The sequence below is a fragment of the Ursus arctos genome, unplaced genomic scaffold, assembly GCF_023065955.2.
Source record: "Ursus arctos isolate Adak ecotype North America unplaced genomic scaffold, UrsArc2.0 scaffold_31, whole genome shotgun sequence".
In the NCBI taxonomy this organism is placed as follows: Eukaryota; Metazoa; Chordata; class Mammalia; order Carnivora; family Ursidae; genus Ursus; species Ursus arctos.
In genome coordinates, this window is record NW_026622997.1 from 4,646,502 (window position 1) to 4,670,749 (window position 24,248).

The following is a 24,248-nucleotide window of genomic DNA, read 5'->3' on the forward strand; positions in this document are numbered from 1 at the left end:
ACTACGTTCCTTGGGTGGTAGTAACCTCCCACCCATCCAGGTCATGCTAAGTCACACTAAGGAGCAAAGTGAAGTTGGATTGGGAGAAAAACTGTTCCCAGGAGCTGTGCGGGTTTGAACATGGTACTTCTCTGAGTCTCGGTTTTGCCATCTGTCAAACAAGCGTAATAAGAAAGAACGCGCAGTTAGCAGAGGATTGAAGTACGTGACGTGAAAGCAAGCACAGCGCAAACTTTCGTTTTATTGCGGAGGGTGTGCGGGTGGAAGGAAGCGCTTAGCACAGGAAACGTGGCCGAAGAACTGCACGCGAGCCGGGGGCTGTGCGGGGCTCGAACCGCAGGCGGGCTCGCAGTTTGCAGGTGGCTGAGTGTCGTCCGCGGCGACCTGCCGGGTGCTGGGGCAGAAGCGGCGCCTTGGGGTGGGGGTGAGGGCGGGGGGGGGGGGGTGCCGGCTGTGAACCCCTGATCCGCTCAGTTACCGAGCGAGATACAGGAACCTCGCGGCAGGTGGAGCCTAGAGGGAGGAAGGGAGGGCCCCATGCTCAGGGACCCCAGAGTCTCCGCTGCTCTGGTCCCCTGTCCCTCACCCATGATACTGGCCGGCCTTACCCGGGCTCACCCCTCTGCCCTCGCACCTGGCGCCCACCTCGGCTCTAGAGGTCTTGGGCACGGATCTCTCCTGGGGGTGCCCGGGGGGGCGTGGTTAAGCTTGTGAGGAAGGAGCCGTTCCCTCCTTGCCGCTTTTTATGTAATTTTCTCTAATAAGAGCCCATCCCTGGAGCTCGTCAGAGAATTTCCCCCTAGATTTCAAAGTGGGCATTAGGAGGGGAGGAGAGAAGTGGGAAAGGAGACGATCAGCCTCTGTGCTGGGGTCCATAGTCCCTACTGCGTTTGGAGAGCCTTCTACACTCGCGGAATATATACCCCTGACCCCCAGTGCTCCATTTGGGCGCCTTATCACATTGGGTGTTTCGCACTCCCCTGGGGGTGGGGGTGCGCAGAGGTGTTCTTGCTTGGTTTGGTTTTGTTTTTTAAATTAGGGTCCAGGCTGGAGAAATTCAATGGTTAGAGACCAGGGATAGGCAGTATCTTCTTTTCTCCTGAGAAAGAGTGACACTCCTGTCCTGGCAGCTGCCACCTGCCGAGTCGCCATCTGTCCAGATGACTCAAAACCTGACATCCTTGTCCTTTCTTTCTCAAGCACCCCAGCCCTCTTCCGGAACCCCTGTGTCCCTCTCTGCCTCAAGTCTCTTTCCAGGGGCCTAACTCTGGGGTCCCTCTAACATCTGGCACGCCACCATTCTGGGATCCAAGCTACAATCCTGCCTTTAGCAGAGCAGAACTCTGGTGGGAGATTCCGAAAGATCCTGAGGCCGGAGGGCCCACCCAGCCTGGAGTGGACCCTGGCAGATAACTCAGTGACATGCGTGTCTGCATTAGGACTACTGTCCATGGTAGACTTCCAGCTTCCTGCAAATGGCAAGGCCCAAAGAAGCAAACAGTGACTGCTTTTTGATTCCAGATGAAGTTCAAGTTGGAAGGCCTGTGTCAACGGAAGTGTCTTTCTGCTCAGGGAAGTTGCTGAGCCTCCTGTGTTAAGAGTGAGAGCCCAGGCTATGTGGATGATGGGCGGTGGTTCTGCTGGGACTGACATTTGGGCATGGAATGGTTTTAGAGCAGGGCTAGTGTCCTAACATCAATTTGGAATGTAGTAGTTGCCCATAAATATTAGGTTTAATTCATTAGAGTCCTGTTTTATTCTGTGTGGTACTGCCTTGTGATAACTCTTATTGAATTACGTATTTAATTTTAATTTTCCTATATTGGTGTCTCAGGTGGCAACTACGTCTTACACTTCTTTATAATCCTCAACAGAATTTATAAAAGGTGCTTAGAAATACTTGCTTATTAATACATTTTCTCCTTTTTTTGTCACCATGCAAATGAGCCCAGCAGGAACTCAAGAGTGACTCATCTTAAGAGCAATAGAAATTCCAGCTCCTCTCCACGACCCTCCAAAGAATTCCTATTCTCTAGCCACTCCTGATGAAGGTCATCTGTAAGGTCACGGCCAGAGTCAGGAACACCAGCCAGGACTTCTCCCAACTGAGAGTCCAGTAATTATGATGTTCTTACTTTACACATATTTTATACTTTATTATAAAAAGACTATTATCTGTCTACTCTTTCCCCCTCTGCCAAATCAGTAATAGGTAAAAGGGCTTTAATAAGTTGGAGAGAAAATCCATATGAGATGCCTACAAGGAGGAAAATCAGAATCTGGAGTGAAAGTGTGAGGAGAGAGAGAATGGGGGCAATAGAGAAGGCGAGTGACTCCTCCAGGAAAAAGCCCAGATTGGCTTTTGGTAGAACAGACAGGAAAATAAATGATGAGTGGGGAACACCATCAGGGAAGGCCTGATGGGGATGAATGGGTAACACTGCAGGCCAAACAAAAATCCCTCCCTGCATGCCACCCACAACCCAGCAAGCCAAACCAACAGGATGCCTACTGTAGACATTTAGAAAAATGAAAGGATTCGGGAGGATGAGGGAAGAACCATCTGGATGAGAGATATTTATGATCTTTTCTGGAATTTTCCTTTCTCCCAGGTGTAGAGACAGTGAAGGAAATAAGTGCTCTTTTATTCTCAGATCCTACTTTTCCATTTTAAAAAGGAGGGGGACAAGTGTCCTGGGAACTCAAAGACAAGCCTGCTTACACACAAAGTCTAAGTAATAGATAGAAATATTATAGATTGGTCCTGAAACCCAGCTTACAGTCAGATCTGGGGCATTGGCTTCTAAGGCCCCCAAACTTCCTTTAGCCAGGCTCCTCCTCCCAAGATTCAGTGTCCAGTATTGGTGCCCACCCCATATGTCCGTCAAACATCTTTTCATTCTGAGACCGTCATCTTCTACAGAGAACACATGCTTATACTATTCATTCTTTCTTTTGTATCTCACATCCTTCTTACTCATCATCTCCTCCTTAGACCAGTTTCAATAAGAACCCAGCAGATGAAGGGTTAATGCTGTTAACCCTCAGTACCTTGCCCTTCCTGGAGTCCAGGACATATGAATTGTGAGGCTAGTCCCTCGTCTTACTAAGGGCATAGAAGAGCTGGGCACTTTCTAAAGGATCACCGTGGGGAAGCGATCTGGCCCATGCCGAGGGTCTGCTGCTGCATCAGGTGGACTGGGTAGGAGTTAGGGCCCCCATCATCCTCTGGGTCATTGTCCTCCTTGTTCTGGATCAGTGCATGGCGTGTTTTCGTCATATAGGAGATCTGTGATTAGGAGAAAGGAGGAATGGGTTTCATCAGCTACGCCATTTGATTTCCTCAACACCCATAATCCTTTGATTCTATTCTTTCTGACCCTAGACCTTTAGCTTCCTCCTTTCCCAAGATTCCTTCCAAACCTTGATCCTTATTCCAGCCCCAGATCCCATGCACTAAGTCCCAGACCTCACCTCTACTTCCCACCGCTGTCCAGTTTTCCCTATCCTAATACCCCATATTCTCACATCCCAGATTCTTTCTCCAACCTCCAATTTTTCCCTATCCTACATCCTTTTTTCTCAGCCTCAGACTTCTGTCCAGTGCCATTGTTCATGCCCCATGCATCATTGTCTTTCCCCATAGTCTTCACCACCACTACCCCTTTATTACCATCCCCCTTCCCACTACCATGCTTCTTTTTCTGAGCTAATTACCCCCTCTGGTTCAGATCTGTAATCTCTTGTCAACTCCCTATCTCATGCATTTGCTCCCCTGTAGCGTCCCTCTCCCTTACCAAAAAGATAAGGCCAAGGAACATCAGGAAGAGAATCACAGCCACCAGGACCACAATAACTATGGCCCATGCAGGAAACGAATCATTGTCTCTCATTCCTCCAGCATGAAGACCTCTCTGTGAGCCATCTTTGTTCTGATATGGATGGCTTTTGTTGCCTGGGGTCTTTGCCCTGGTAAAACTCAGCTCCATGTGAGATTTAGTGAGTGTAAAAGATGGCACCTCATAGGTAACATCAGTTTTATTTGGATCAGGAGAGGTATTAGTGACAGATTTGCCACGTTTTGTAGATTTGGCTGAAGTTTGTGTAATCTTCTCATTGGCTCCTGTGGTCTTCTCCCCATGGTCCTTGGACCCTTCTAGGGCTCCTGTGGTCTTTTCCCCATGGTCCTTGGACCCTTCTGGGGCTCCGGTGGTCTTCCCATTGGCTAGGGTGGTCTTCTCCCCATGGTCCTTGGACCCTTCTAGGGATCCTGTGGTCTTCCCATTGGCTAGGGTGGTCTTCTCCCCATGGTCCTTGGATCCTTCTAGGGCTCCTGTGGTCTTCCCCCTATGGTCCTTGGACCCTTCTAGGGCTCCTGTGGTCATTCTCCCATGGTCCTTGGACCTTTCTGGGGCTCCTGTGATCTTCCCATTGTCTAGGGTGGTCTTCTCCCCATGGTCCTTGGACCCTTCTAGGGCTCCTGTGGTCTTCCCCCCATGGTCTTTGGACCCTTCTGGGGCTCCTGTGATCTTCCCATTGGCTAGGGTGGTCTTCTCCCCATGGTCCTTGGATCCTTCTAGGGCTCCTGTGGTCTTCCCCCTATGGTCCTTGGACCCTTCTAGGGCTCCTGTGGTCTTCTCCCCATGGTCCTTGGACCCTGCTAGGGCTCCTGTGGTCATTCCCCCATGGTCCTTGGACCCTTCTGGGGCTCCTGTGATCTTCCCATTGTCTAGGGTGGTCTTCTCCCCATGGTCCTTGGACCCTTCTAGGGCTCCTGTGGTCTTCCCCCCTTGGTCTTTGGACCCTTCTGGGGCTCCTGTGATCTTCCCATTGGCTGGGGTGGTCTTCTCCCTATGGTCCTTGGATCCTTCTAGGGCTCCTGTGGTCTTCTCCCCATGGTCCTTGGACCCTTCTGGGGCTCCTGTGGTCATTCCCCCATGGTCCTTGGACCCTTCTGGGGCTCCTGTGATCTTCCCATTGTCTAGGGTGGTCTTCTCCCCATTGTCCTTGGACCCTTCTAGGGCTCCTGTGGTCTTCCCCCCATGGTCCTTGGAAACTTCTGGGGCTCCTGTGGTCTTCCCTCCATGGTCCTTGGAAACTCCTGGGGCTCCTGTGGTCTTCCCTCCATAGTCCTTGGAACCTTCTGGGGCTCTCGTGGTCCTCCTGTTGGACAGAGTGCTGTTCTGTCCGTGTTTCTTGGACTTTTCTTGGGTTGTTGTGGTCATCTTATCGGTTGATTTAGTCTCTTCATGTTTTGTAGACTGTCCTGAAACTCCTGGGTTCTTCTTATAAGGCAATTTGACCCGTTTTCCATCTTCCGGTGGGTTTTCTAGTGTTCTTGTGATATTTATATGAGCTAATGTGGTCCTATGTCTGTGTACTCTAAGTGTTGCTGGCATTAGTGTGGTCTTTTCGATGACTGATGTGGTCCTGTTTATGTGTTCTCTAGTATGCATCACAGTCTTGCCTGAGGCAACTGTAGTTCTGGAACCAGCAACTATATTATGATCTTCAGCTCTTTTTGACCTTTCTGGGGTTCTTGTAGCCTCATGTGATACCTTTGTGGCTGTTTTGCTTCTGCCTGAGGACGATGTAGGCATTTTATTGCTCTCTGGACTGACCAAGTTGTGGACAGGACTTAGGGTCTTGTGTGAAGTAGCGCTTTTAATGTTGATGTTTCTTGAAGATGTTACAGTTTTATGTTGGTTTCCTGTACCTGTTTTGTTTGTGTTGGGCTTAGTGCAAGCTCTTTTGTTCTTGGTTGTTGGGATTGGAGATTTTGCATCAGACAGTCCTTTATGTGTGTTAGTAGAGTCAGTAGGGTCAAGAGAGCCTCCATTCTGGACATTTGGGTCTTTTCCTTGATTGCTGCGGTTTTTTCTAGAAGTAGAAGGAACTTCATGATGACTTGTAGAGTTTGGGGAATTACGTATAGGTTTGTAAGTCGTCAGGATATGCTGTGTATTATTGCAATGACGTTTTACCTTTTGGGTTTCTGTAGATTTACTGAGGTCTAGAGGGTTGTGGCCTGAATGAAGAGCAGTACGGTCAGAGGGTGTACTATAAACAAGGCCTGAATTAGGAGCGAACAAATGATCAGATGCTGGGGAATCATGAGTTTTCTGAAATTCTTGAAATGTGACAGCACCTGTGAAGGAAGAGAAGCAAATAAGAAACTTCCATTAAGTTCTTCCTTGCTTCTCTGCCCACCTCTGTCTCTAAGGATCCCTTTATTACCCTAGATATATCTCCCCAGCCAATATGCTCAGAATACTGTAATATATAATCCCCACTCTCTCCTCTAGTCTCTGGACCTTTGTTCAGGCTGTGCCTCCAGCAAGAATGCCACCTTACCTCTTTTCCACCTCTATTCTTCAGTTCTCAGTTTCAGACCTTTCCGGCTTTATGGCATCTTTCCAGATCCTTCCAAGCAGATAAGATCTAGCTTCATCTCAGTGCTCCAAAAATTATTTGTTAATACCCTTTCCTGTTACCTTCAACTTGACATTACAGTTATTTGTGTGCCTGTCAACCTCTCCCTCCTGCCCTGCCTATCAAATCATAAGATTTTGCGATCAGATATTGACTGGCATTTTACTCCACAAATGCTCCTTTAGAGTTTATATACTTATGGAATGGAGTTCCCTTTCCATGACAGAGCTGAGAGGAAAGGGAGCAAATATCAGAATCTCCATCTTTCCATAACATTCCAGCTCCATCCCAAATGTAACTGTGTGAGAGACTGAGGTAGGATTTCTGGCAGAACTTCCCATAGGGATTAATAAGTAGATGAAGATGATGAATGAGAGAGAGGTAAGAAGAGGAATGGAAGGTGGATAGAGGAGGGAGATGGGAAACTTTCATTTGGGTGTTAAAGTTTGGTCTGGGTGCAGAGAAGTAGATGAAATGACTCAATCCTTATGGTTCCCCACTGACTTCCCCCCACCCCTTCACACACCTAAAGCCCCCTGGGATAGATGAAAGTCACCCTCCTGAAAGAAAAAGATATCTGACTGGGGGTCCGGAGAGGAGTGAATGAGGCAGCTGAATTTCGGAAGGGACTGTCCGTGTTTAAGGACAGGGTGTGAGAGAAAAAACCTCTATCAGTGAACAGATATGAACCTTAATTACATGGAAAAACAACCAATGGGGATAGAGGAGATGTCTCTGATACCTAGCTAAGAGATCTCGAAGAGTGAGAGAGATAATGTTGTTACATAACTGAGATTTCCGGTCTCTGTTAGCTCAAGGCGGCAACCAGAACCTGGACCCATTCCCAATCATAGAAAACCACAATCCCCCCCCCCCCCCCCGTGCTGCCAACAAGAGTAGGGGGCTGGGGAACTCCTTGAAAGAAATATGGGTGGGGAAAGAAGGGGGTAAGGGTATTAGGGGAGCCCAAGTCTCTGAAGGGATTCGAGGTTAGGGAGAGAAAGGAGGGCTGAGTTTTGAGGCTCCACTATGTTAGTTCGATTCTTTGGTTCCTTCAGCAGCAACCCCAATGATAGCTGCTGTTCATTGGCCATGTTCTCTGGGCCAAGAGCTCAGGTGGTTGCCTCACAGACATTCACTTTCTGGATTTTCGTCTAGGATGACTGATCTCACAGCTCCGCAGAAGTGCCTTAGAAGCTGTCAGCCTCCCTATCTTACAGCCAAGAAACTTGAGTTTCAAGTTTCACCCTGGAGGAATAGTGACTTGTACACCATCCCACAGCAGTAGCTATGGCCAACATTTTTTGCACACTTACTGTGAGACGGGCAGGTCTTATAATGAGGAATGTATTAACTCATTCACTTCTCACAACAGCCCTTTGAAGTTGAGAACTATTCACTCTTTCCCCTTTTTATAGATGAGAAAACAAGGTTCAGAGAGGTTAAGTAATCTCCCCAAAGACACTCCCCAAGTAAGAGGTTGAGCCAGAATTTGAACACAGATTCTGAGTTCCCAGGTCCAGGCTCCTACTGGTTAAGACTACATGACACAAACTATAGGTCAGCCCAGCCGCTGGAAAAGGAAGAACACCGGCATTTATGGGACCCTGAAGAATGCTGTCTCTTCGTCTATTTATTTAATCTTCACTACAAACCTGGGAGACAAGTACATGATCTTACCATTTTATAGGTAAGGAAAGGAAGTTCAAAGAGATTAAATAATTGGCAAAGTCAGGCTTCTCACTATACCCCAGATGCTTTTATTTTTTTAATTTTTAAAGTTTTTTTAGAGAGAAAGTTGGGGGGCAGAGGGAGAGAGAGAATCTTGAAGCTGGCCCCACACCCAGCACGGAGCCCGACACAGGGCTCCGTCTCACGACCCTGCGATCGTGACCTGAGCTGAAATCAAGAGTCAGATGCTCAACTGACCGAGCCGGCCAGGAATCCCTGTCCCAGATGCTTTTAAATGGGATAAGGGACGAATAAATAGACACGGAATGAATAAATGAGCAGCGGCAGCGCGTGGCGGATTCCACTGGCCTTACAGAATCCGAGCACAGGATTAGAGCTCAGGCTCCGTCCCTCACCAGCTTTGCACCCTTGCCCGGTCGCTTACGTGTTCGGAAGCTGCACATCCCCAGCTGTAAGCAGCAATGACGTCAGCTGCACCAGCTCGAGCAAAGAAGGTTCTTCAAAGAGTTTGTTGAATCCAAATTGTGGTCTTTGAAACAGTCTCATACTTTGCCCTGCGCCCCTGGCGGTAAGCGGAGCCTGAGCCCGTGGCCTGCGGCAGCTCCTGACCCACCTAGTCCGTGTACCTCTGAGGCCTGCCTTGACCACCTCTTCCTGGGCCACCTCCGCCCGCTGTGTTGTATCAGCATGACACTCGTCATTCTCTAGTGCGCGATGAATACTTCCCACGATGGCGGGGAGTTTCGTTTGCTTCATGCATTGCTGGGTCCCCAGCCTAGAGGAAGCGCTTTACACATGTGGTGAGTAGGTGATTGACAGAATATTTTAAGACTGAGGAAGGCCCTTCAGAAACAGTGCCGGCACCCTTTCCTACGCACATTAAGTAAAAAAGCAAACATAACTGTGACCTCCAAAGGCTGGGAAACCGAAGGGTACTTTCTGACCGTGAAATAATTGAGACCCTGAGATGTGTTTTGTTTAAAAGATTTTGTTAATTTATTTGAGAGAGAGAAAGAGAGAGCACAAGCAGAGGGAGCAGCAGAGGGAGAGAGAAAAGCAGCCTGACTTTTAATCAGGGACTTTTTAGAGCAGGGAGCCTGACGTGGGGCTCCGTCCCAGGACCCTGAGATCACGACCTGAGCCGAAGGCAGATGCCTCACCGACTGAACCACCCAGGTGCCCCGAGGCCCTGAGGTGTTAAAAAAAGTCCTGCAGCACACCAGTTCTGGGATACTGGCTGTCATTTAACCCCAGGGGCCACATCATCAATAACTAGACTCAGATAACTAGGTCTTAGAATTCCAAACCTACAGCACACAATTACGGAACCATCAGTTATAAAATCTGGAGTCAAAGCTCAAAGAATTCCTTGATTCTGAGTTCAGCCATGAGGCAAATCAGTGACTAACACCCCCCTCCCCCCCACACTGGCCATGAGATGTCCATCTCTTCTCCCCAGTCAGTCTACTGTTGATAGCAGTTTCAGTTCCCTAGGAAGTGTTCACCATGAGATATTCATTTCACTGACTACAATAATGGCCTGAAAGTAACTTTTTCTGTCACTGATAGGCAGAGAGGAAAATCTGGCTTTGGCACGAGGCACTGGAGGTGGATGCCCAGCCTGGATTAAAGAATGGAAACAGATCCCACAACATCAAAACTGTGTGCAGTTCCAAAGGTCTGTTCAATCTGTTCCATTCTCTTGTTTGAAAAGAAGGTGGACATCCTGCTAGGTGACTCATGATACAGGGTCTCTGTCAGAGCAGCCTCACCCAAAAGAGCATATCTGGTGTTCCTGCCCCTAGAAAATGGCTTACTCTGTTTGTGTTAATATGGGTAAATGCTTGAAATGTCTACAGAACATAAGCTCAATATGTGACCTAAAACTCAGGGTAAAAAGACTAAAGAGAAATACACTCGAATGTTGCCTGGGTGGGTAACTGGGGAGTATTAGGAGCGATTTTATTTTTCTTTCTCATTTTTTCCATTTTCCAGTTTCTATAATGAGGATATATTATTTCTGTCATAGAAATTAAATCCTATAACATTTATTATAGGAAAACATCCTTTTTAGATTCTCTCCAGGACCCCAGGCCCGCTTGTGCTCCCCTGAGAGATAATTTAATCTAGTTTCGGCACCTCTGGTTCTATGGCTGCATGACACAGACTCTGGGTTTCTAGGATCCAGTTATCCGAGTCTGGGTGTTGACTAGTCCTGTGGACTAATGATGGGGGAGAAGGGCCAGCACTGTGGGCTGAAGGTCTTCACCCACCCCAGTGATCATTCTTCCCTCCCTACCCTGGCCTCACTCCCTGCTGGACATAGTCATGTGCCCAGCAGGACCCACATTCCAGCCCCGGCCTGACCCCATCCCAACCTTATCCCTGTCTCAGGCCCTGTCCACCTGTCCTTCACTTGCTCTCTGCAGGGTCTGAGTGTCCACTGCCCTGGGCCTTCCCTCAGCCCTCCCCGCCCTCCCGGCCAGTAAGTCCTAACGGCCATCTCCCCAGACAGCACACACAGAGCTCGGGGTGTCCTTGTTCTAGAATTTGGATCTCAAGTCTGCCCTGCACCTGTTTGTGTCCTAGAGCAAATCTCCCTGAAAAGCGAATGTGTGTGGCGTTGATTCGTGACTCTTGCCCTTCTGCTCTGTACCTACAGATTCCTCTTCCTGGGCAGCCGCACAAAGAAGGTGGTGGAGGGCAGCAGGTGGGACAGCAGCTGACAGGAAGGCGGAGAGAAGAGACTGGAGATTGGGAGGCTGACAGTGGCTCTGGTGCCTCTGTCCCCAGACCCCTGAGGTAAGCGGAAGGCCATCACTGGGGCACGAACAGAACGCACTGCCGAGACCTAGCAGAGGCAGCTTGGAGATTCCTCAGCCCTGCCCCTACCACCCACCATACACTTGGTCCCCTCGCCCCATCCCTTCTGACCCCCGCGTGACCTGAGCTCAGGGAGGAGAAACTTCCCCCAATATCACCCTCAGTCAAACGTTATTAGAAGAAGCAGCTTCTACCCGCCCTGCCCCGAATACTGTCTGGGGCATCCAGACTCACAGCTTTCTGGGCCCCGGTTTGCAATCATCGTTGTCGTTGCCGTGGGTAACCCTAGCCAGCACAGAGAGAGGCCTCCTGAATCTGTGTGTGTGTGTCTGCCTTATGAAGACCCTCCTTCAAATCACCCGGGTCCCCTCCACACTGCCCCTTTGGTTGGCCTCTCTACCCCCTGGGGTCAGCCACAGAACTTTCTTAACTAAGTGAACGAATTTGGTGATTTCCCTTTAACTTGTAAGTTCTGTTTTGCTCATTAAACTTTTCCATATACATTTTCTCACTGAAGCCCTGGGACGTTTCCCAACTATAACACGGCCGGGGGGGGGGGGGGGACAAAAACACACATACCTTACCGAGTTGCTGTGAGGGTTAAATAAGTAAACGTGGGTGAAGTGCCTAGAACAATGCCAGCACATAGCAGGTGCTCAGTAGGCATCATCTGTTGGCGCTGGCCAGGCGTGGGGAAGTCCAGACTCGCTAAATGGGCCACATAGCAGAGTAGAACCAAAGTCAGCATAGGACAGGGCTTTTGGGAGAGAAATGCACCCCGTGCGTCCGGAGGGAAGCAGGCAGTGTGGGGTGTCCGAATCTCTGTTTGCTACCCTCTAGCTGCACGACTGTGCACAAGTCCCTTTACCTCTCTGGGTCACACTCGCCTCACTATAAAGTGGGATATTTTTAACCACTTCAGGGGATTTGAGGAGATAAAATGAGATGAAGAATTGTGAGCACCTGTGAGTTCCTTGCACATAGCAGATCTCCGCGAACGTCAGGTCCCCTCTCCTATGCCAGCCTGTACAGTGTCCTCGTGTAAACTGGAAGAAGCCCCGCTCTGGGTGGCTCTGTCTTGAGAAGCAAAGCACAGGCTGGATTTCATCTCCTACCTGCCATTGCCAGCAGACATGAGCGTGAATATCCTAGGCAGTTTTTGCAACAACCTTGTGCCCACAGCCCTTCCCATCACACGTTCACCTGCTGTTCATTTCTTTGATTGGTCATTCAACCCCATAGTGCTAAGAAACAATCCCTGTCTGTCTTCTGTCTCCCTGTGTTGTGGTGACCCCTTAGCCCCCGAGGGCATCTTACCTGCCTCCCAGGAAGCTAGAAGGACGAGGAGGCAGCACTGGAGGCCAAAGCTGGAGTGGATGCAGTGGGCTGGCTGGGCCATGTCGGAGTCGGACAGCTGCCTGGGGCCATGGGCTGGGGTCCCCTCAGCTTATATGGGTCCATATTTGACGTCAGGGGGGCTGGGGCCCCTCAGGCCTAAACCTTAAGCAAATGGAACGGCTCCACCCCACAGTGGTACCTTGATAACAGGAGACCGCAGCTGCTGTGTCATGGGCCAGGCACCTGGGTGCCTGCCGAATGGGTGGGATCTGAGAAAAGGAACACAGAGGGGGTAGACTCCTGACCCAGCCCCAGCAGAGGGAGTGGGGACTGGGTGGCGGTGGCCTCCAGAGCTCTGGGGAGGTAGAGAACAAATGGCTGGACTCTAGAAGGATTGAGCTCTGATGGGTGGAGCAGAGAGGAGGATGATTGGGTCCTCAGGTTCTGGGAAGAGATTCAAATTCTGGTTCTTCCCCAGTTTCACATTTGCCTTCCTGCCCCTCTCACGTCAGCCCTGCTTTCCACACCCCTTAGTCACACATGGTCACTCTTTTTGCCCTGGGTGGAGCCGTCCATGAGTACCAGGTGAAAGAGCAAAGAAGAGGAAAACCCTCACATGGCCCACTACTGCACAGACAGGTGCTTCCAGATGTTCAGAGATGACACAACAAGATGTGGAGACAGTGGAGCAGTGACAGAGACAAGTGACAAGACAGATACAGAAGCTCAGGACCTGACGTCACAGACCTCACCAGGGATGCAGACAGGACACAGAGGCTGAGGTTCTTCTTCGGTGGGGATGCTTGGTAGACAGGGGCTCTGCCTTCAGCCCACCCCTCCCCTCCTCTCCCATATCAGCCCAGCGGCCATCTCTTTGCCTCCAAGCCCCCATCTACCCCTATATAGAAAGGCAGACATCTCATTTCTAGATCTCCTGGAGTCTCTATCTTTCCTTTCTCCTGATTCCTTGCCTAGAGCAAACATTAGTTCAGAAGATTGTCAAAATTCATTCACTGAACTCCCAAATGACAGTGTCTGCGGCTGGAGTTGCAGTGGGGGTCAAACTACCGAAGTCAAGGAGAGAGAAAGCCACGAGTCCAGGTGTCCAAGTCACCACCTCGCTGTGACTCACCTGATTTGCTCGCAGTGGGTCTCCTCTCATGGAAAGTAAGCGCCCTGTAGAAGTCTTTGCCTTGACCTCTGCTGCTTCCACGTCACCTGAGACAGTTCCTGGAACACAGTAGACAGTCAGTAAGCACTTACTACTCGGCTATATGGAGTGGGTGCCTGGACCACCCAGTGCATTTCTGCGGGAAGTAGCGTGGGCAGAGGGAGTGGAGAAGGTTGAGGTCTCAAGGACAAGAAGCCGGGGCCTCAGGGCAGTGGGGCTCATGGGAGGACCAGCGGACTGGACATGGGAATGTCTCGCATCTCTCTTTTTTTTTTTTTAATGATTTTTTATTATATTATGTTAGTCACCATACAGTACATCCCCCGTTTCCGATGTAAAGCTCGATGATTCATTAGTTGCGTATAACACCCAGTGCACCATGCAATACGTGCCCTCCTTACTACCCATCACCGGCCTATCCCATTCCCCCACCCCCCTCCCCTCTGAGGCCCTCAGTTTGTTTCTCAGAGTCCATAGTCTCTCATGCTTCATTCCCCCTTCTGATTACCCCCCCTTTCTTTATCCCTTTCTTCCCCTACCGATCATCCTAGTTCTTATGTTCCATAGATGAGAGAAATCATATGATAGTTGTCTTTCTCTGCTTGACTTATTTCACTTAGCATTATCTCCTCCAGTGCCGTCCATGTTGTAGCAAATGTTGAGAACTCGTTCTTTCTGATAGCTGAGTAATATTCCATTGTATATATGGACCACAACTTCTTAATCCAGTCATCTGTTGAAGGGCATCTCGGCTCCTTCCACGATTTAGCTATTGTGGACATTGTTGCTATGAACATTGGGGTGCATATGGCCCTTCTCTTCACTACGTCTGTATCTTTGGGGTAAACACCCAGTAGTGCAATGGCTAGATCATAGGGTAGCTCGATTTTTAACTTTTTAAGGGACCTCCACACTGTTTTCCAGAGTGGCTGTACCAACTTGCAGGAATGTCTCGCATCTCTTGGTGTGGCTTGTCCCTAAGCCCGAGGCAGGGCTGGAATGAGTGAGAAGAGGAGGACAGGCCAACTGCTCATTAATGCGATTAATGGGAGATTGGTGAGTCTCCGTGGAGTCTGGCCAAAGACCGACTCGTCAGAGCTGGGCGGCCTGCCTTCCAGGCAGTGCGCCTGCAAGAGGGGGGACGAAGGCAGCAGCAGGTCCTCCACTGCGACTCCATCTGGACTCAGCGTGACTGACAACCCCCTTTTCTACTAGTCCCCAGCCTCACCCTTTCCCCAAAGGACCCAGGCCTCTAGGAAAGTGGTTCTCAAAAGAAAGGGACAGTTTTACTCCCCCAACGAATACGTGGCAAAGTCTGGAGATAGTCCTGTCGCAACTTGGAGGATGTGCTGCTAGCATCTAGTGGCTAGAGGCCAGAGACGCTGCCCCATGTGACACGGAGTGCCTGGGACGGGCCCCCCAACAAAGGACGCTCCAGCGCAGTGTGTCAGTAGTGCTGAGATTGACAGTCTCGGTTTGGCTGGACGAATACACACCCTCCCTTCTCTTTCAGCCACAACTTGCCCCGGGGGATCAGGACATCTGGGTTAGAGGGACTGGGGGTTAGTAGAAGCTCAAGGAGATTTCTTAGTGTGAGTAGAGGCTGTTATGTCTGAGCTAGAGGCTGAGGGGTCGGTCAAAACAACCTACCAGCTTCTAATGTTTGAGCATTTATTGTGTACCGAAGAATGTCCTAAGCACCTTACTTTGTTCTAACCTATGAGGTCAGCAATGTCAGCCTCATTTTTACTGATGAGAATAAACAACCTCCAATTAGGGAAGTGACTTGCCCAAGGTCACACACCTGATACACAGGAGACCCGATTCAACCAGTGCGTGCCCGATGGCAAGCCCGCGTGCCTTGACAAATATGAGGTGGCTAGGAGATGAGTGGAGGGGTTAGTGTTTTATTTAGCAAGAATTGTGTCCTTCATCCACTCAGAGTGGTCTAAGGGGGCATCACAGAGCAGGGTTCCTCGCCTGTGAGGAGAAACTGAGTGAGAGAATTGGGGGTCTCGGGGGGGTGAAGAGCCAGCCCAAAGGGGCTCCATATGAAAGGAGCTGTGAAGGGAGAATCACCCATCTGAACGTGGGAGGCCCAACGTGTCCTTAGCTAATGAGCTTCTCTGAGGAAGAGGGTGGGATGGAAGAAAGGGTGAGGGGCAAAGGTTCCAACCGTCCAGGCCTAGATTCCATGAAGGCTGGAGGAGCCCTCTAGACCATGCAGCTCTGGTCCTTCCTTCTGCAGATGAGAAAACTGCATCAGAGAAATGAGGTGCCGGACGGCAGGCTGGTGGCAGAACCGGGACTGGAATCCTGGCCTCCCACTTGGTGACTGACACGGACTTCCCCTTACAATGTTGGTGGAGGAGACCTGGATGGGCCAGGAGCCCCAGGAGTCTACTGTAGGAAATGGCCCCAGCTAGCTGAATGGGAAGCTGAGTCTGGGAATGAGTCTATTTTGGAGAGGAAGAAGGAAGGCCCAAGGGGGAGGGATACTCAGCTATCCTGGCCCCGCCCCTTCACTTGACAGGGTAGCACTGGCTGCTCCTCCTGGTGGCAGCTGTAAGAGCTCACAGAACCATAACCACACTCCACACTCATTTCCTTCTGGAACTGACAGGCCCGTGAGATGGAGGATGGATAGACTGGGTTAACTGAGGGCCCCAGGAACCTTCTGTCCAGCCCTCAACTCTCCCCATGGACTGCTGCCTCTTTTTGACAACTCAGATTCTCAGCATTCCTTTTCAAGCAAAACAATAATAATGATCAATAAGAGTAATGTATTGAGCACTTACTAATGCCAAGCACCTAAGTCCTTCATATGTATAGCTCGCTTCATTCTCCAACAGCCCTTTGAAACGGATGCTATCGTTCTCATTTTATCCAGCATTCATTTATCAAATGCGGGCTACACCTCATCTATAAAATGAGGGGTAATAACATTACCTATATCACAGGTACATGGGTATGTATGTACAGATAGCCCCTGGCATATAATAAATGCTATTTAAGTATCAGTTATTATTATTGAGAAATCTGGAGCACAGAGAGGTTATGTAACTTGTACAAGGTCACACAGCTATAATGGTAGAGCTAGAATTCAACACCCAGGGTAATGTGATCCACAGAGCAGACAGCTCTTCACTACCTAGAGCTAAATTGAGTGTCTTCCTGGGCTGGTCAGCCTCCAGCCCTCCCCAGCCTCTCTTCCAGTAGCCCCAAGTCCCCAGCCCTGCCTGGTCAGTGTTTCAGCCACCTAGCCAAGTTTTCCTTTTCCACCTCACCTCTCCCTAAGAGTAGCAGGCTGTCATCCTCCTCTCTGAAGCCCCTGTTCTTCTCAGAGTCCTGGAATGCTGGGTCCCAGCCCCACTGGCCTTGGGGACCCACATATTTGGGCCACAGCTTCACTCACTTTCTTGATAGCATACAGTAGGCTGACCACTGCTGCCACCACAGTGACAGTGATCAGCACGATGGCCCAGTCCCAGACAGAGGTCTTCTCCTGAGGCTTTGGGCCTGAGAAGCAGAGAGGAACAGTGATCAAGGCAGGTGGGACCTCAGCCCCCAGCTCCCCACTGCCCTCCCTGGCTTTCCATCTTTCCTTCTGTGACTCTGATGTCTGTGCAGCTCGAAGACCACACCACTCTGTGGTGTTCTCTCCTATCCTCTTGACAACAGAGTCTCCATGGAGGGGTTTTTTAAGGGCTTTCATCCAAGCCGCAGCCACCTCTTCCCAACACCTGTGGACGTATGTCTGTCGGTCTCTGAACTCCTCACTGACATATACATCTTTCTGTCTTTCTGAACCTTCCTCCAGTGCTCCGGCTCTGTTGTCTATGTCTCTCTCAGTCTGCATTTTGTCTGCTATGAGGATGCCCAGGCAGGCCTCTCTCCCTCCTCTGAACCCCAGTCCTTCCCACCACCCTGTTGTCCTGTCTTCCCTCCCCTCATTTCCTGCCCTCAGCTACCTGGGGGAGGCTGCCCAGGCCTCCCCTGCTGGGAATGGAGAGGGGAAAAGAGGAAACAGAGGGAGGAGGGGGAACAGGATCCTTGGAGGGGATGCTTCTTGCACCAGAAAGACAGATCAGGCCATGAGGAAGGAAGTTGGAAACTTTTTAAGGAAACAGTCAGGTAACAGACATCTGATGTTGGGGTGACCAGAAGCTCGAGGGAGCACCAAAACCCCTTTAAGAATATTCTTAAATTATTATTCTAATATTCCACTATTGGTGGACATCCTCAGACATACTCAAAACCCAGTTGAGAGCAGGCACTAATGCCTGTTCCTACATTCCTCTCCAAGAGCCAGGGCTGACTGCCAAAGAATAAGAGAGAATGGGCCCAACGAACATCTTACTGGTAAAGGACCCAATGCAAACAAGAGCACTTCACTGGTCTGGAGGCTAAGCTCAGGGCACGTGGTGGCCGCGCTAGCCATTACGGGAGTGGGAACTCCTGAGATGGCCATGCGGGGTGTGGAGGGCCAGGCACAGTGGGAGCGGTTTCAGGGGCTGCTGTGCGGGAGACAGAGCCTAGAAGGGCAGAGGGAGAAAATGGCCAGAAGAGACCAAAGTGAGAGCAGAAGCAGAAATTACATCCAGTGTGCCCTCAGTCAAAATCCTAGCAAGTTATTGGTATAAGTTGATGAACTGACTCTATGAAAATGAAGACTGAGAGTGTCCAAGAAATCTTAAGGCAAAAACAAAAGTAGAAGACTTATCCTACCAGGTCTTGAAACTTGGTACAAAACTGCGGTCATTAAGTACTGTGGCACTGACATAAGGATAGCCACAGAAGACAGAATAGAGTTCAGAAATAGACTCCCACATATATGCTCACGTGACCTTTGATAAAGGTCCCCACACAATTCAATGGTGGGCAGAGAGGGAGGGTCTTTGAAATAAATGGTTCTGGGACAACTGGTTATGCATAAGGGCAAAAAAATGAACCGACCTCTACCTCACTCCATACACAGAAATTAATCGAAGATAGGTCATGGGCTTATTAATAAATAATAAAGCTTCCAGAAGAATATATAGGAGAATATTTTTTGACTTTGACGTAGGCAAAACAAAGTCTTCGGCAGGATACAAAAGACACTAACTACAAGAGAAAAATTTTGTAAATTGAAAAGCAGAAGGGGGGCTTTTTATAGCCACCAAGGCCAGGGCACCGCTTCAGTGAGGTTCTGGGGAACTGTTGACTGACACGTGGCCAAGCTCGGGAAGCCCCCACCCTGAGCCACAGGACAAGCTGAAGAGCCCTTCAGAGATGGATTGAGCAACAGAAATATCACCTGGCGACACCGAGACTGTTACTGCAGTGCTCCCAGAAATGGTCGTAGCTGAAGTCTGAGGACTACCGGGAAAACCCCTGAAAGTCGAAGAACCTGATGAGAAACTCACAAAGATGGTGCAGAGACCGGCAGAGATCTCCCCAGAAATGGTGCAGAGACCATCAGAGATCTCCCCAGAGACAGCGGGGAGACTGGCACTGATCTCCCCAGAGATGGTGCAGAGACCGGCAGAGATCTCCCCAGAGACGGCGGGGACACCGGCAGAGATCTCCCCAGAGACGGCGGGGAGACTGGCAGAGATCTCCCCAGAGACTGCAGGGAGACCGGCACTGATCTCCCCAGAGATGGTGCAGAGACCGGCAGAGATCTCCCCAGAGACAGCGGGGAGACTGGCACTGATCTCCCCAGAGATGGTGCAGAGACCGGCACTGATCTCCCCAGAGATGGTGCAGAGACTGTCAGAGATCTCCCCAGAGATGGTGCAGAAAACGGCAGAGATCTCCCCAGAGACAGCGGGGAGACTGGCACTGATCTCCCCAGAGACGGTGGGGAGACCGGCAGAGATCTCCTCAGAGGTGGTGGGGAGACTGGCAGAGGTATCTCGAGAGCTTGAGGGACTCTCAGAGGTAGTCAGGATGCCTCCAGATACTGTGTTTCCCCATGAGCTCAGCTGAGCTGTTGGAAAAGGAAGAAAAATGAAGTGATGGGGTTAGAAGCGTTGGCCGAGTCCCTGGGTCCAGAGCCCACATCTTCACCCCAACACCCCTCTTCCGAGGTTGGTGTTCCTGCAGCCCCAGGAACAGCACCAGTGCAGCATCCATGGTGCCTGTTGGTGTGTGTCTTTCCAGATCCATCTCCCCAGCTCTTTAAAGGCTCTGAGGCTGATTATAAGTCTCAGGAGATCCAGGTGTATTGGGGCCTCCATCAACTCCAGGATCTCCATCCCCAGGGAGAGGTCACCAAGGTGTCCCTGGGGGATTAACCTATCCCAGCCTGATCCTGGGAAACACTGGGTGAGGGGGAGAGTGAGTGAGAGAGGCTGAGGACTCCCCTACCTGGCCCTCAGGCTCTTCCCAGACTTGGGACCAATCTCCCATGTCCAAGTCAATCCAGCCCAGACCTTCCTCAAAGGGAGGGTGTCCTATCCCAGAGTCCTCTTGCTCCTAGAAGTCCAACCATTGGGGGTGAGGATACATGGGTCCCTTGAGGAAGCAGATTTTGGGAGCTGGATGGAGGTGGAGCACGTCAAGGCCTGGGGCCTGCATCTGACCTTTGGGGGGCCTCAGGGCAGGGTAAACACCCGAACCGTCTCTCACCGAGCTGGCTGTGGCCGACAAAGCCTTCCATTCTTTTGGCAGAGCCGGGGCAAGGGGAGAAGAGGAGCACCAGGGAAGACATGACTTGTTCCGGAATAGTGCAATGCAGAAGTTCAGAACCTAGCTCTGGAGCCAGACTGCACTGAGTCCACTACGCCCACCCTGTGCAAGCTCAGGCAAGTCATGTGACCTAAGCCTTCGTTTCTTCACCCCTAAAATGGAGTGATCTAGTACTTACTTCAAAGGGTTGTTCCAAGCAGTAAAGGAAATAACAGTTCTACTGTTCCTAGCAAACAGCAGTGTCAGCCATGACTATATAGAAAGAGTTGGGGGCACCAGGTGGGAAAGACATAAGGGTGCCCCCACTCTCCTCTTAAGAAGACTCAGATACCCCAAAGCCTCTCTCTGTGTTCCTGCTTTCTGCCCCTGCTCGCACCTCCGGTGGCTGCTGATCTTTCTGCGCATTTATTCTTTCCATTCTTGTCTGCCTCCTCTCCTGTGCAAGTCTGGGAGGCCTTGAGTGCCTCACTTTATTTTTAGGGTGTAGACTGTGTCTCCATTCATCTCTCCATTTCCTCGCTTTTGCCTTTGGCTTCTCTCCTCGAGTCTGCCCGGTGGTCTCACTGCTTCCGTCCCCCTCTGCCCCCACTGGTGTTCTGAGGGGGGAGGGCAATAACACACGGGCGTGCAAATAGGAGACGAAGGCATGTGCTTTTGTGTGTCCGGGGCTTTATGTGACCAGAGTGTCAATCTGTTGAGCTTGTCCCTGTGTCTGGCATGAGGGATGGGCTCTAATCTCTCTGCTACTGACCTACCGTGTGACCTTAGTGTGTCACGTGCCCTCCCCGGGCCTTGGTTTCCTAATGTGTAATGAAAGATGGTAAACTAGATGGGCTCCAAACTCCCTCTCCATATCTGTCCTTGTTTTCGTCGTCCAGGGTACCTGTGTATACAGCTGTTGATGGGGAGGGCACTCATCGGACTCCTCACCCAGGCAGGGGTGGGGGGATATTTGATGAAACTTGTGTCTCCACCTGAGTAGATAGGATTGTTTTAGAACAATGAAAACAAAACATTCAAAGATAAAATTTCCCCCTTACCCAGATTTCTCACCTAGAAAGCCACTGTGCCTGGGGGAGCAGGACACCTGGGTTTGGAAAGAAAGTTGGTCTAATCTACCCCTCCCTTTTGGGCCTACATTCCTGAGCCCTTTGGTGGCATGAATGATGGAAATTAATTGCAGTTAATAATTAATCCCTAAAGAGCAAGGGGAGGCCCAGGCTTGGGTGGGGCCCAGACACCTAAAGGAGGGACACCTCCTTAACTTCCCTCTCTGTAGGACTGAGCACCCTCCCCCTCAAGTCTCCAGATATAGGGGAGGGGGTACACAGGACTAAGGAAAGGGAACCACCTCCTATTTTCCCCAACAGCCCAGTGAGTGGCCCTCTCCTGGGTCCTTAAAGCCTTATTGGGAAAACTGGAAAATCCAGTTACCCAGCTTTCTTCTCCCATTTCCCCCAAACACCTGGGCTTAAGGACTGAGTGGAGGGTAGAAAGGCAGGCCTGCTAAGGAGAGGCCAGCCAGAGCTTTAGACATCTCTTCTGTCCATCAGGGAAACAAGAAGCAAGGTGGTCACAATGAGGGCCAAGGTGCCCTTCTTCCTCTTCCTGACTCTCCTGAGCAGCTCACAGGGAACAGGTAAGGGCTGGAGGGCTTGATGCCTGGGTGCTCATGCAGGAAGAGGCCAAAGAGGAGAGTGAAAGGGACAGAGCCAGTCCTGAGCTCTCAGTCTGGGGCTGAAACCCTGCATCGATAGGGTCTGGGAAGACATTGTCAGGGAAGAGGAACTGGGAGGAAGGGGTGCTGGGGAGGGGGGTACCTGTGTCTGAGGGAATATGGCCCTAATTACTGGGCCCTAAGCTCTGTTTTTGGATCCCCAGGGCCAGGAATGACTTTGCAGCTGAAGCTGAAGGATTCCTTTCTAGCAAATTTCTCCTATGATTCCAACTTCCTGGAACTGCTCGAGAAGGTGATTCTTTGGGAGGGGAAAGAAGGGCTGCGTGACCTCGAAGTGTGTTTCTGACTCAGTGTGGGGTCTGGTCATCTCCAAGGGATGAGTGAGAGCCATCTGACACCCTTCTAACCCTTTCTCTCCCCCAGCTCTGCCTCCTCCTCCACCTCCCATCAGGGACCAATGTCACCCTCCATCATGCGGGATCCCCACAGCATGTCATCTGCAAAGTCTGAGAACAGTAAACCTGTGTCCCCGCCTTGGCCCACCAAGGACGCCCAACCCTGCTGAGTGGTGGTGGATGTGCTGAATTCAATGACTTGTCTTTGTGGGTTCATGAGCAGAGGGCCAGCAGGAAAATGGAATTGGACACCAAAGTCTCTGACTCTCTCTCTTATTAAGCAGAGGGATTCTGGGACGGACACCCTCTCCCTCAACACCAGTGTGAAAGACCTAGAAAGAATCTGGGGCATTAACTGTTTGGGGACACACGCACCACACTCCCGTACGCATGCGCGTGAACAGAACACTTCAAGCTGAGATCTTCATAACGCCTGGGAATAAAGCAAAGAAGCCTGTATGAATTCTCACTTTGTTCCAGGCTCAATGCTTTCCCATTTTGATGCTTGCAGCAATCTTGAATGTAGCATAATAGGTGTCATTATCCAATTTTACAGTTGAGGACTGAGGCTCACCGAGGGTAAGTCACTCGCTCGAGGTCCATTAGCAGCAGACAGGTCCAACACCAGACGAATGCCTTGACTTAAACAAGATTTTCATTTCGTCTCTGTTTCAGCTTTGGGGCTGGGAGGGCAGGAGCCCAGAGAGAAATGTGGACAGAACAGTCTCCAGACGTGGGCCCCTGACCCAGGGCCCCACACAGGTCAGTTAGGGTAGGAGGTGGCGGTGGGAGGCAGCCCCGGTGGGAGAGGAGAGGTTCCACCTGTGAAGGGATAGCCAGCCTGGCAAGGAGGGCGGGTGGGAAGGAGGAGGGGGAGCAGAGCTTGTACCGGATATGAGAACATTCAGTCCCACAGGCCCGCACTTGCGTCCAAGGTAGATTTCGTATCTTCTTGGTGCCTCCATGTCTTCACCTGCAACATGGGGATGATTGATAGGTCCAGCTGCTTGGACTCTGGTGAGGATTGCGTGGAGCAGCTACCTAGGGCACGTGCCAGATAAGTGGGAATGTGCAGTAGGGTTGTTCGAGGTGGAACCCTGGTCCCAACGTATAAGTCCTAGTCCCTTCAGTGGTCCAGGGGCCTCCTTCTCCTGATATTCTTGAGGCAGGCACTCATCGGACTCCTCACCCAAGATCATCTTGACTTCTTACCACCTCTCTCAAAATGCAAGCATGCAGCCCAAACTTGACCATTTGCATGTATTAATGTCATCGTTTCCTCTTCTCCACAGTCCTCACCCCTGCCTATCATACTTCCCACCTACACACCATCACCACCACGTGAAATTAGACGCTGACTCCTTTGGAGGGAGGTGAAGGCATAGATCCGTATAGAACATCCCTGAAGATGAGGGAAGAATAGAAAAAGGGAGTGAAAAGAAAAACTTGTGAAACAAAATTCCTCTAGTTTCCTTTACAATTGTCCTGGGACCAGCAGCCTAGAAGAGAAGGAGCTGGGAGCCACAAAGGGCCCCAGTCTCCTGACTTGCTCCTGGCCTGCACCAGTGAGCAGGTGACGCCCATGGGTCAGGTGTGTAGGCCCCAACCAAGTTGGGGGACTGGATGTCTGGATTTCCAAAAGACTGGAGGAGTGGACAGATGACTGCTCCTCAGCCTGATTCCTAGATCTCAGGGCCTGGGTCACCAGGCTGATTTCTTGATTCTTTTCTCAAAAAATTCTCTTCCAAGACTGACCTGCACTGACCAGTGTGGTAGCTACTAGCCACAGGTGGCCATCAAACACTTGAAATGTGGCTAGTGTGACTAAGGAGCTGAATGTTTAGTTGTATTTAATTAGTCATGTGGCAACCGTTTTGGAGCGCATGGCCCTGGATGGTCTGCCTTGAGCCTTCCCGACCCCCTACCCCACGATGGAATTTACCTCCTACTCTTGGCCCAACACTGGCCTCCTTGCTACTCTGAGTACTCTAGGGACGCTCCTTAGTTTTGCTCTGGCTCTTCCCTCCACCTGGAACACTCTTCT

General features: G+C 50.6%; 2 protein-coding genes and 1 long non-coding RNA gene across 3 annotated transcripts; 2 read left to right on the plus strand and 1 right to left on the minus strand.

Moving 5' to 3' along the window:
* Positions 1 to 526: 526 nt before the first annotated feature.
* Positions 527 to 12,382, minus strand: MUCL3 (mucin like 3). Its single transcript, XM_057304951.1, has 3 exons — positions 12,265 to 12,382; positions 3,798 to 6,148; positions 527 to 3,289 (listed from the first exon to the last, which is right to left on the minus strand). Exons 1-3 carry the CDS (start codon positions 12,344 to 12,346, stop codon positions 3,143 to 3,145), a joined length of 2,580 nt encoding a protein of 859 aa, XP_057160934.1. The 5' UTR covers positions 12,347 to 12,382; the 3' UTR covers positions 527 to 3,142.
* On the plus strand, positions 9,656 to 20,245 carry LOC130542234 (uncharacterized). The gene is made up of 3 exons (XR_008956651.1): positions 9,656 to 9,802; positions 10,787 to 10,926; positions 20,114 to 20,245. It is a non-coding gene; the product is annotated as an uncharacterized LOC130542234 (long non-coding RNA).
* A 642-nt stretch (positions 20,246 to 20,887) lies between these two features.
* SFTA2 (surfactant associated 2) lies at positions 20,888 to 23,073 on the plus strand. The gene is made up of 3 exons (XM_044388626.3): positions 20,888 to 21,770; positions 22,013 to 22,101; positions 22,233 to 23,073. The coding sequence occupies exons 1-3, from the start codon at positions 21,710 to 21,712 to the stop codon at positions 22,317 to 22,319; spliced, it is 237 nt and encodes a 78-aa protein (XP_044244561.1). The 5' UTR covers positions 20,888 to 21,709; the 3' UTR covers positions 22,320 to 23,073.
* Positions 23,074 to 24,248: the final 1,175 nt, after the last annotated feature.